Source organism: Periplaneta americana, chromosome 12 (assembly GCF_040183065.1).
Source record: "Periplaneta americana isolate PAMFEO1 chromosome 12, P.americana_PAMFEO1_priV1, whole genome shotgun sequence".
NCBI classification, from domain to species: Eukaryota; Metazoa; Arthropoda; class Insecta; order Blattodea; family Blattidae; genus Periplaneta; species Periplaneta americana.
In genome coordinates this window covers 135,700,974-135,713,973 of record NC_091128.1, presented here as the reverse complement: position 1 = coordinate 135,713,973, position 13,000 = coordinate 135,700,974, and the positions used below count along the sequence as shown (strand labels likewise).

Genomic DNA, 13,000 nt, shown 5'->3' with positions numbered 1-13,000 from the left:
TAGCGTACATAGAAGGCAGTATCTACATACGTATCTAAGTTGGCAACTCTGAATTCAGTAAAATCAACTTTCAATCGTGGCAGCCGTTTGTTGTAACGACGAAAAAACACATTATCGTGCAAATAACTGTTCTCTGAATCCCAGTCAATTTTATTTAATTTAATTTTATCCTTAATTTTGAATAAAGGCTAGTTCAGTGTATACTATAAAATGGTATTACGTAACTTAATATTCAGGATATTCAGTTTCGAAACCGAACAAATGAGAACGAATATGTTTTATCTTGAAATCGATTTTACAGATTTTGACAATTTAAAAAGTAACTTCATAAAAGTTTACAAATGTGTAACTATATTTTACAGAATTGCGAGACGGGAATGTCTGACGTGGAAGAAGCGGCAAGACATTTGAGTCGAAATGAGAACTGACTATCTTATGAATCTGTGCCGAGATGAAATTATCACTGCGATGTCTTCTCTTTAATCGTTTACTTCAGTTTCCCAAGACGATGCCACCGGAACGGACGTCATTTCTTCTTCTATTTATCCACCTCCTTGCCCTCATTTCTTGTATCCAAAGGAATTCCATTCTGAAATCACAAATGATCCAATTAGTATGGTTAAGAATGTACAGGTTGTTAAAAAAGTTAGTTTATAATGTTTCAGGGATGATAGAGGAGGCAAAAACACACAGCTTTTTTATCTGACAAAACTCTGACAGACGCACAATTTTGCTTGGTTTCTTGGCTAACTTCAGACCACTTTCCAGTCAGTTCTGTTTTGATTGTTTTGCCTGCAACACGTTGTAAGGCGAATCGTGTTACAAACGCAGTGAGTGGATTGCTAAGAAAGGTAAATTTACAGTCTGTTAACAATAGCACGGCCACCTCGATCACCCGACCTAACCCCTATGGATTTCTTTGCGTGGAGGATATGAAATATCTAGTTTACGAGACCCCGATAAATACGGCAGAAAAACTGGTTGTTCTCTTTGTTGAAGCTGCAGCGACTATTCGACAAACTCCTGACATTCTGACCATAGCCTGCCAGACAGTCTGTAGAGCATGAAATCAATTGTACATTCGGTTAAAAGGAAGGCAGTTTGAACCACATCTCTGAATAACATTTTTTCACATCACTGTATTCAAATAACAGAGTCTGAACACAGTCTCTTCGTACCACTTATTATGAGCGATATTAATAAAAGTAAGTTACTCAGGAATCTAATGATAAGCTTTAATTTTTAACGCCTATGATCACAGAAAATAAAAATTGATATAGGCTATCTAAGATAGAGTTTCTGACGAACAAAAACTGTGTTGTTCTGTGTTCTTCCTGCCAACATTCAACTTCCTTCTTCTATTCTATGATATTTCATATCTCTTTATCATAGAAATATGTTGTTGTTTTCTAATGCCAGGCGTTTGACAATAAAGTCATTTGACCTCTTGCACTCCAATATTTTTCAAAGATATTGTCATGGTCAGCGACTGAAGCACAGATTTTGAGGTGTTCCGAATCCATTTCTTGGTTTGAGTTGCACAATGGGCAGTTAGGGGACCGATATATTCCAATTCTATGCAGGTGTTTGGCCAAACAATCATGGCCTGTTGCCAATCTAAATGCAGCTACAGGCGATTTGCGTGGTAAATCGGGAATTAACTATGGATTATGATGCAGAGAGTTTCATTTTTTCCCTTGAGATTCTGTTATCAAATTTTGTTTGTTGAAGTCTAAGTATGTAGATTTAATAAATCTCTTCACAGAGTAATACGTAGATTTAGTAACAGGTCTGTAAGTAGCAGTGCTGCCCTTCTTTGCTAAAGTATCCGCATTCTTGTTTCCCAGGATTCCACAATGGGATGGTATCCATTGGAATACAATTCTTTTATTGAGTGATATTAATTGAGAAAGCATTTTAGTTATTTCTGCTGTGTGAGATGAAGGTGTGTGTTTAGAGACTATTGATAGAATAGCTGCTTTGGAGTCTGACAATATAACTGCATTCTTAAATGTATTGATGTGGCATAGAAGATTCCTGAGACTTTCACTTAATCATCATAGAACCATATAATTCTATAACCAAATACTAACTTCTTATAGGAAAGAAAACTAATTACAATTTCTGGAATTGGCTCCGCTACCTGTAACAGTACTATTATGACTTTTAATAGCTTACACCGGGAACTGCTTGTCAAGCCACCCTGCATAGACACGAGGTCCTTGCCCTTCACGGGATTTCATGAATAATTCTAATAGTTTACGAGTTTTCTTTCCGTACATCCACTGAAACTTACACTAGCACATTAATTTTACAATGATATTGTTTACCTTTGAAGGTATCATCCAACGTCCTAAGCACAGGATACCAGTCTACACTAGAATAGTTGATCTTGGGAAGCTTTCCTCCATAATTCTCGGGAAGATATTCGGGGTCGATGTGTTCATGGAGGGACTCCATTTTCCTTCCGTGAAAGAACATCTGTAGAAGTAACATCAGTGTAAAATAAATTCTCAAAATGTTATTACACATTATAATTGAAGACCTCGGTGCAAAAACCAGTCAAGTCCAGAAATGAAAATTTCACAGGATATAAAAAAAACTTTCCACAAAAATTGAATGCCCATTAACTTCAAACCGATTTTTTACACGATAATTCAGGAAATTAGTGGATTTCTTATGTGGTTATCAATATTCTTGTTAGTTCCCTTTCGTCATAAAATGTTTTTAAAATGATGGACATGGATGTTTTTTGTACCGGAAATTCAATAGATTTCTTTGTCATGTTTGAACTTCATTTATTTTTTGTTTGAAAACAAATCTACGAAATGTACCTCAGTCTCAGATGAGTTCCCGTTGAGGGTTTAATCAATGCATATGTATTAATTTATATATACATACACATAGATTACGTATATTATATATTTTCAAACCATTTTTGTTTTATACAGTATTTTAAAGCTTAAAGTGCTTAGTGCAGCCAATAAGACTAAGCTTATAATATTTTTTTAACTTTGTTATTTAACGACGCCATATCAACTACTGGGTTATTTAGCGCCGTTGAAATTGAGCCGTTCAGAGCAGAAGTGGTGTAAGTCAAAAATGGGTAATGAGGGTTAAAGTAAACATTCTGTAAAATACAGCGCAAAGTAGCACTTAATGTTCATTTTATTTAAACTATTAGTAGTCAGTGGATAGCACGAAGGACATATTAATTGCTACTTTGCGCTGTATTTTACAGAACTTTTACTTTAAACCTCATTATCCAATTTGGACTTCCACCACTTCTGCTCTGAACGGCACAATTGCTAATAGTGAGAAGGTATTTGGCGAAATGAGGCCGAGGATTTGCCACACATTATCTGACATTTGCCTTACGGTTGGGGAAAACTTCGGAAAAATGCAACCAGATAATCAGCCCAAGCGAGAATCGAACCCGCGCCCGAGTACACCTCTGGATCACCATACAAACGCGCTACTAGTATCTGATCTTGGGGAACCAAAGCTGTAGTTAAAATTGGTACTGAAATATAGGACTGTAGGGAAAGAATATTTGTGCGAGATCGTGCGTATTTGCTTGTTTTCCGCACAGAACCAATACGCGGTAAGTGTGAAATACCACATTCAGTATTCCCAACGTAACATACATAACAATTTCCCTCTTCTTACCGCTTAAGCGCGACATTCATTTTACTGCTTTAGGCTTTTAACATATTATTTTTGAGAGACGTTTAACATAGTAATAATTATAAATTGGAAACTTACCACTGCAATTTCACCTAAATTGCAATGTTAATTATTGTTTTTAAATATTTGCAAAAATTAAGTAAAGTCTACTACTCCACAAAACTTATTGCATTCCTGATACAAGTAACATTAAGGAAGCCGTGAAAAAATCAACAAGATTCCAGATGCCGATGTAATTACTGCAATATGTTATATAAATAATATTGTTAAAATATTAAAATGAAAAATAAATCATTACATAACCTTACCGTTTGTTTTTAAGTTCGCATTTATAGACTGGGGGAAAAAAAAGACAGACGTATATCACGGCCTGCTGGATTATAGTAAACACAGAAAACATTTTATAGCAACAATGTTGAAGAAAGATATTTTGGTTTTCCGAAGTTGCCGTCATTAAACAGAAACCAACATGGAGATTTCATTGCAACTAATTAGAAATTCGTCTTTCAGGTATGTAATAAAAGATCTTCGCACAAAATAATGTACGATACACGAGCGGTATGTTTGTTTTCATGTCCTCGGAAATTAAAAAAGCTCAACTACGTTTCGCTTTTTCAATCTTTTCCTCGACCATGAAAACGTCAACATACCGCTCTTGTAACGTATATTACTATTATCTACCTTCTGTCTAGAGGGAAGATCTGTCTGTTTTTTTACGCAAATCAGTGAAACAGTCAAGTCCTTTTCACCTGTAGATACGTTATTAAAAGTCAGACTTGACTGATTCTTGCACTAAAGTGTGCAGCATATATTTATCTATGCAGTGCATACTAAATGTCGATTTTGGAAAAAAAAATTGGACTTGATCTTTTTTGCCACTGAGGTCTTCAATTACAGAGTGAACCGTAAGTAATGTCATTAATATTTTTGTGACAATCTTAGTGTTTTGCGAAGCAATAACGAAGCCTGATTTACTTTTGTTCACTACCAACTCTCAAAGGTTTAAAGAAGGCTTATGAATGTTTAAGGGGTTATGTACACCTTACAGCAGTAAAATTTTGGAAATATTCAACATTGTTCGTCTCCATTACTGTATCTTGTACAATAATTAAAATTAGTACGTTTAAACCACTGTCCTGCTATATGAAAACAATATTTTTAAGATTTAAAAAAAGCGCATTGATGAAGCGTTTCCTACATAACTAAAAAAACTATCCAACATTCTGTGATAAAATTGTTTATGTGTATTTATACATGATATATTTGCAATATGATTCAAGATCACTCATCTATCTTCACAGATTCTGATAAAAAATAAATTCATTTTAAAAATTGTCAAATATCAGTATTTTCTTCTAACACAAAATAAAAAAAATATATTTATTAAGGAATGTAGTTGAAAGAGCATGATATTGTAAATATGAGTTTCGGCAATAAAATAAAAGAGAGAGAACATGAAAAAGTTAACAAGTTTATGAGTTATGAGGGAAACGCTTTATCACTGCACAGTGAACTGAATTTTGAAAAAAAAATGTAAATAATTTTTTTAATTGTACAAATATTTGTTCATACAGCAGAAGGACAGTGTTTTACACATACCAATTTTCATTATTGTACAAGGTACAATAATGGAGGAAAAAAATATCGAATATTTCCAAAAATTGTAGTGCTGTAAGCTGTACCTAACGCCTTAAGTTTTTTAAAACATATACTATTAAAACGTTTTACATAATATCCATGATCACATAACAGATTGATCAGTCGAATTTACTTTCAAGACAACAACTTTTTACCAATTTCACTGTGCTCCCATCTAGCGACTGCAAAAAAGTCACGTTATAACCCTGATAGAATTGCATGGGGCAATAGCTTGGAGCTATACTTCCATCTAGCGGTCGTTACGAAAAAATTTATTTTCGACAACGGAGATCCTAGCGGTTATTCCCTTTTATATGTTGTCATTTCACAACATAGGCATGGCCATTATGATATGAGTCGTTCAGAGCAAAAGTGGTGTAAGTCAAAATTGGGTAATGAGGTTTATAGTAAAAATTCTGTAAAATGCAGCGTAAAGTAGCAGTTAATATGTCCCTCGTGCTATTCACTGACTACTAATAGTTTAAATAAATTTCGGAATATGAATGATAAGAACTTTCTTGTGTTAAATTTTAACGTACCTTGTTAACATGTTTCGACCTATTTTCGGTCATCTTCGGAACTGGTCGTTGTTGGTGTTGGCGCCTCTTGTTTCCTGTGTGGGTGCGTTCGTAGTGTAGAGTCAAAGAGTGTATGTGTTTTGAAATTGAGTTGTGTGTTGAGAATATCGTTGGGGTGTGTTTTCGTGTGTCTGTATATTTCATATTGTTCTAGTGTGTTGAGTTTCTGGCTTTTTGGTTAGATGTGCAGTATTTCCATGTCTGTGTTGATGTCTCTGTAGGTGTGGTTGGCATTTGTGATGTGTTCTGCATATGTTCAATAAATTGAATATTAATTGCTACTTTGCGCTGTATTTTACAGAATGTTTACTTTAACCCTCATTACCCATTTTTGACTTACACCAATTCTGCTCTGAACAGCTCATATATAAGCTATGTGATCAGGGATAAGATCAAAATTATATTACGGTGTTTTACTTTGTCTCACAATCAGTATATTTAGACACATAATAGTCATATTATTTGAAAACCCTTTGACTACTATTTCATGCAGTAAGATATTTAAATAGTGTTCGCTTCCCAACCAAGCGTTCCGTGGTTCGATATATTTTAAACTAAAACCTGTACAATGTAAGTAAAAGCAATAAATAGTTCCGATCATTTAGACAATCTTCAGATGTTCAGTCGCTAGTTTAATATTATCCAGAAATGAACAGTCATGTATATGAAAATTTGTTCCGTTGTAACTTACCCTCTTCTTCAGCTTTTCGCGGATGAAGGGCTTGAACATCTGCCACACCATGTTGAAAATGAATGGCTGGTTCACTATGTGCACCTCTTTCAATCGTAGTGGCATTGCATCCTGTAAACAATGTACAGTACTTTGTTAGCAGTTCTAGAGATACAGAAATTACAATCTCATTTTATAAAAGTTTATAAAATTCGAATGAAACTAAAATTAACAAATAATTTAATTGAAAATCAGCCATCATTTCAAATACTGGTAGGAAGAAAGTTCCTTCTGATATCTATCAATATAATGTTGTATGTGATTTCTTCAAAATGAAGGGCTCTAGGATACAAAAACTGTAGAGACGAGAATTCTATGCAAATGCACGTTTTGATAGATAGATAGATAGATAGATAGATAGATAGATAGATAGATAGATAGATAGATAGATAGATAGATAGATAGATAGATAGATAGATAGATAGATAGATGGATGGATGGATGGATGGATGGATGGATGGATGGATGGATGGATGGATGGATGGATGGATGGATGGATGGATGGATGGATGGATGGATGGATGGATGGATGGATGGATGGATGGATGGGTGGGTGGGTGGGTGGATGGATGGGTGGGTGGGTGGGTGGGTGGGTGGGTGGGTGGGTGGGTGGGTGGGTGGGTGGGTGGGTGGGTGGGTGGGTGGGTGGGTGGGCGGGCGGGTAGGTAGGTAGGTAGAGTAATATTATACATACAGATTTTATATTATCATAATTTTCTCTAAAATTCAATGCACGTGTCTTCTGACCGTACGTGCTTTGTAGCCAAAACAAGTCCTCCTTTGTAGGTTCCCCCCCCCCAACCTATGATTACATCCAACTACTCTCTAAAAGAACACACATATTAAAATGGAAGTGGCACAATAAAACACATTATATAATATATCCTAACCTAAAAGGCATAAAAGTGTACAGTTGGGTGGATACTATTATCCCTTCCTCAGTTCACGTCACAAACTTCAACAGCTGCAGTTCTAATCTTTCTCGCCTTCAAGAGAAACAATCCAGTCTTTTATTCCCATTCTCTATTCTTCATGAAGTCTAGACATGCAAGCGAACTCCTAGTCTGATTTAGCATCGAGGGTGGTAGATATTTTCTCCGTACATATTCCAATTCGACACACTGTAATAAAATATGTTTATAGGAGTCCTTTTCTTTGCAAAGCGTACAAAGACGCTCCCCTTCTTCGTTGAAAAATTTTTATAGGAACATAGGACATAATTCAAACTTAGTACTTATCCATTTCATTACTTTCCGGTTCCAAATAAGTGTATTTTTTCCTGCATATTTGTATGTTTTGGTCTTTTTGGGGATAAAAACATGCATAATGCATATTTTAAGCCATTTTTAGATTAATCATGCATATAATATACATTATATTCAGTTCAAATGCATGTTTTAATGGTTTTGAGTGGACACCTCAGTTTGTAGATTTTTATGTCCCTCATTTTAGCTTACGGAATCAGGATTGAAGAAGGAAAAGGAAAAAACTAAATAAAAGAAAAAGGTTAATTCTAGGTTGCACCCACAACTTCTTGTGATGTAGAGATTATTTTCTGCCTACAAAAACATACTGACTGACAAACGCAGTAACCTCACAGAAAGCAATTAGAAATTTTGTTTGTTGTTAACTGTGTAAAAAAAAAAGTGAAGCGAAGTGAAGTGAAGTGAAATAAGAAATTTGGAACAAAAATGAAAATGCATATTTTAGTGTATTTTTCACTTGATCGTGCATGTTTCATACTTTCATAGTGCATGACTGCATGCATATGTTGGGATTTTATAGTGCATGAAATTCTCGTCTCTAAGAATAAGATATAAATTACAGTGTTACGATAACATATTTGATCTGGTATACGGATTTTGTTATTGTTGTTTAATGAACTGTCCGAAGACAGGCCTGAACCTCACAACTGATACCAACAAGACACCACTTATGAGGCAGCTAGGCCAGGAGATAATGGGATAGGATGGTCAGTTCCTTTCCCCCTACGGATTTTATAGTTAGAGAATAATACGTAGTGTGGCGGATGGCAGCACTTCTTGCACGCATCTCATTCCATTACGAGTGCACAAAAAACCTATTTGCGCTGATGTGCTTATCTCTGGTCAGATAAGCACCGTAATCTCTGCCTATGCATATATTATAATATGTTCCCACTTGTATTTAATGTTTGATAATTATTCTTTAGGCCTACGCTTACGTAGTCTATATTGTACTTATAGACTATTTAATCTTTGTTTGAATTCGAAATACCCTGTCCATGATGAATCATCAAATTTGGGTAAGGGCGTTTTCAAATTATAGTCCGGGTCAGCTTACTTCATACCCTAAGGGTGAAACCTAACCATTTTTTCCCCATTACTACATATGCTAGTGGATTGTAGTGATTTTATAGTTTGCAAGTTGAATTTTCTTTTGCCAACTTCGTTTCGAATTTCGATACTGACAAATACTACAAATGGTAGTGATTTTGTAACTGGTATGTTGGCAGCTGAGACAAATATCGACAATATTTGTCGGTATTGGAGTTCCATGAAATTAAAATTGTACTAGATTTCTGAACCGGTTACTGGAAGTTAGTGAAATTTGAACATGCTAATAAATATCAGTATTAATATTAATATGTAATAGTTATTTTATGTGTTGCGTTGTGATTATAATTCAAGATAATAGTCAGGTAAGTTTTTGGAGTTAGTACTAATAATTTCATGCGGTCAAACAAAATACATTTTTAGGTTAGGTCTCGTGAGTCAGTTATTTAGTCAAATCAATGAATTTCGTATTGCCAGACAAAATACTTGACATGTTGATTCCTTTCCCGTATAGTTTGCCTATGAAAATATGTTACAAATTATTGAATTATTTAGAATAACTTTTCACATAAACTACGGCAAATAAATAAGTAATTTAGTACGTAGGATCGTTTGATATCTGGTAACAGTTGGCAACACTGACAAGACGGCAATATTTGCTGTTTAGGAACTGTTCTTATGTGACTCTCACTATCGTTTTTCTCTACGAGACAGTGAGAAAGGAATTCGTAGATCTAGCTTGAAGTAATAAAATACACCACAGTCTACTATTACAGTCACGAAGCTTGAGTTTTGAGGATACTAGAAACAATAGACTGTGACGGTACTATTTTACATTACCTGTAATGAGGCGATATTAGCGATCCTAGTGATGAGCAACTATCTAATGTTTGCACATTTACTACGTATTGGGCTTCGCGACTATATATACTAGGCTGTGATTACACCATGGAGCTTGCTACTATTCTTCCATCTAGCGATCGTTACCAAAAGTTCATTTCTACAGTGGAGATCCTAGCGGTCGTTCTCTTTTATATGTTGCCATTTAATAATATATCTTTGTGTGTGTGTGTGTTTTCAGGGATATTATACAAAGGTATAGTCGATGACAGAACATAACGGCATTCCTTCTAACCACTCGATTACAATACACCCTGATCGATGATTTCATTCGCGATTTACTTCGAATTACACTATATGAGTGCTATAACAAGGGAGTGTTCACATTGGAAACGCTTACAAAATAATCTATGACCTTCATTCCAGGAAAGAAGGCCTTTCCCCCCCCCCCTAGCGAGAAAACGAGAAGATAGCACATGATTTCGCCTCTTGCCGCATATGTCGCTTGTTGTTGGCTTGCAGTAGAGCTCTAGCTTGCAGCGGACTCTGGCTTGCAGGGGGTTTCCGCATTTATAGAGCCATCTGCAGAGAACTGTATGTATTACCTTTCGTGTTATACCGACTTCTTCGCATCGTACATAAAAAAATGCTACTTAACTAGGCCTATTGCATATTCTAGTCTAGATGCAAGCTAAATTTAATATCGAAATACGGATAACATTGACGTTCTTTAGTTATTTTCCATGCTCGTTAATATTTCTCCTTTTCTTTTGAATTTTTCACACTCACTTGTATAATTTGACTTATGTGTTCATCTGGAGAACAAATTCCATCTGCACAAAAAATGACTATCGTCCTTTACCCGAACACCACAGATATATTTATATTTTATAGAGAATAACATTGTTGATTCGTTCTCTCGCAATGGCGAACTTCTGATGTTAAAGACAAAAGAGTATTACATTCGCATGGAAAGAGAGTTCACGGCCTTCGGATTTGTAGTAGGCTATGGTGATTGTTTTGCTGGTTGTTAGGAAATTGTTTAAGTGGAGTTCTGCTTGTCATGTAATTTTTTAATATTACAACGAAAATGATAAATATAATTAGAAAAATGAGTGATTCGGAAGTGAATAGCCTAATGTATGCATCAAATCTCCAAATGTTGCAATTTTCAATTTAAATAATAGTGTTGTTTTCTTATTGCCTATTCTGGCATTAAAGTCACCTAACAATATGATCATGTCTCCTTTATTAATACAATACAAAGTAAAATTTGTCTCGATAATAAAATATTAGAAAGATGTAATAGTTTCACATATCTAGGTTACAATCTTTCCATTTTTGAAGAATTGGACATATCACAGAAAATTAATAAATACACAAGAGCTGTAGGCATTATAAATAGTGTGATGAAACCATCCTTGGTTCAGAAACACACCCGCATACGTCTCTACAGCACATTGGCACGACCGATGCTCAGTTATGGCAGCGAAGCATAGACACTGAGGAAAGCAGATAAAAGCAGAATAACGGCTTGTGAAATACGATTCATGCGAAGAACAGCGGGCTATACTAAATGGGATCTGAAAAGAAATTGTGAAATTTTAAAGGAACTAAAAACTCAACCAGTTTTAGATTACATTGTTCAATATTAGTCTAATTGGAAACATCATTTGGAAAGAATGAGTGATAGTAGACTCCCAAAGGCAATTCATAATTATGTACCACATGGCCAAAGATCTGTGGGTCGTCCTGCTAAGAGATGGCGTGAAAATTTTATGTGAGACCGTAACAGGCCTTGTGGCCTAACACTTGTCAGGCAGAAGAAGAAAAAGAATAATTGTGTTGTGAATATTTATAATAAGTAAATAGTAGCTGGAATTTATGTTTTCAGTATTTCTAATTAGCATGCTTAAAAGTACTTTTAGGCACGGAAATTTACTTTTAAGCACGCTAATTTATGCATGCGGAAATCAATGACTTTTCGATACCGGTACTAAAATGAGGATCGAAAAGTCGTCATTATGAAAGGACTGTCTAAAAATAACTATTAAAATCCTATTTTTAAGATTATTGTTTTTCAGTATATGATTATTACGTAACTCATGATATTATGAATGGCATAAAGAGAGTACAGTATTATTTCCTAGCAAGTAGACAATGCCATATTCAATATTTAACTATTTTCAGTATTTCACTTACCTGGATGAAGGTTAGAAGCCGTAGAGAGAATGCGGGTGAGAGACCCCTCACTTGTTTCATTCCCAGACCATCGAAGTCCATAATGACAACAGTTCCGCAAATCTGAGATATGGGCTCCTTCAAAGCAGCCTGGTGAATGATGTAGAATATCCTGAAAATCTGATCAGAACTGACTTGCGAGGGGTCCCAAAGCGCTGCAAATAGAAAGATCGAGCCATTAGCACTCAAAGAACTCGTAGACATCGCGGCCGTAGTATTTTAATGTATTTCAATTAACAGAAGTGGTCGACAGTAAAAATAATAATAATAATAATAATAATAATAATAATAATAATAATAATAATAATAATAATAAGAAAATTTACATTGGAACATCCGAATAGCTTATATGTATTATCAAAAACGTTCGAAAATCTCTCACGAAACCAAAAAAAAAAAAAAAATAATGCGAACACTAGTTTTATTAAAATTGTTTACAATTTACATTATCGGTATTTTAAATTTAGTTTATTATTATTATTATTATTATTATTATTATTATTATTATTATTATTATTATTATTATTATTATTATTATTATTATTATTATTATGCTACGATATAATTTATTAATATTATACTAAGTTCTAGTAGAATATATTTATAAATATCCTTATAAAACCTTTGAAACGTAATTTTTTTTCACAGCCATCCAAATTTTAACAAATTTTAACTTCTGTTTAATTTTTTATAATAAAAAATGCTTATGTCATTATTATTCTTACACAGTGATTATATATATATATATATATATATATATATATATATATATATTTATTCAACAGTTATTTGTGTATGATAGGTAGGCGGTAAGTCTCTCTATAATAAAGAAAGTAATGATATTGATATATTTGTCAGCCAACTTCACAATTCATAGTTATGGTAGATCTTTACATTTCTACTTTTCGACTCTCATCCCTTTATGTTAATAATATATGTTATGTTAATATGTTAATAATATATTCATTTGC

The 13,000-nt window shown here is 34.3% G+C and overlaps 1 protein-coding gene across 1 annotated transcript in view; it reads right to left on the bottom strand.

Moving 5' to 3' along the window:
• Positions 1–368: 368 nt before the first annotated feature.
• Positions 369–13,000, bottom strand: part of LOC138710916 (retinaldehyde-binding protein 1) — a 33,633-nt gene continuing 21,001 nt past the window's right edge. The window contains exons 5-8 of the mRNA XM_069842109.1: positions 11,991–12,184; positions 6,595–6,705; positions 2,331–2,481; positions 369–589 (exon numbers count right to left, since the gene is read on the bottom strand). Of these exons, the coding sequence (XP_069698210.1) occupies positions 561–589; positions 2,331–2,481; positions 6,595–6,705; positions 11,991–12,184 (485 nt within the window). The 3' untranslated portion in view covers positions 369–560. The remainder of the gene's footprint in view (positions 590–2,330; positions 2,482–6,594; positions 6,706–11,990; positions 12,185–13,000) is intronic.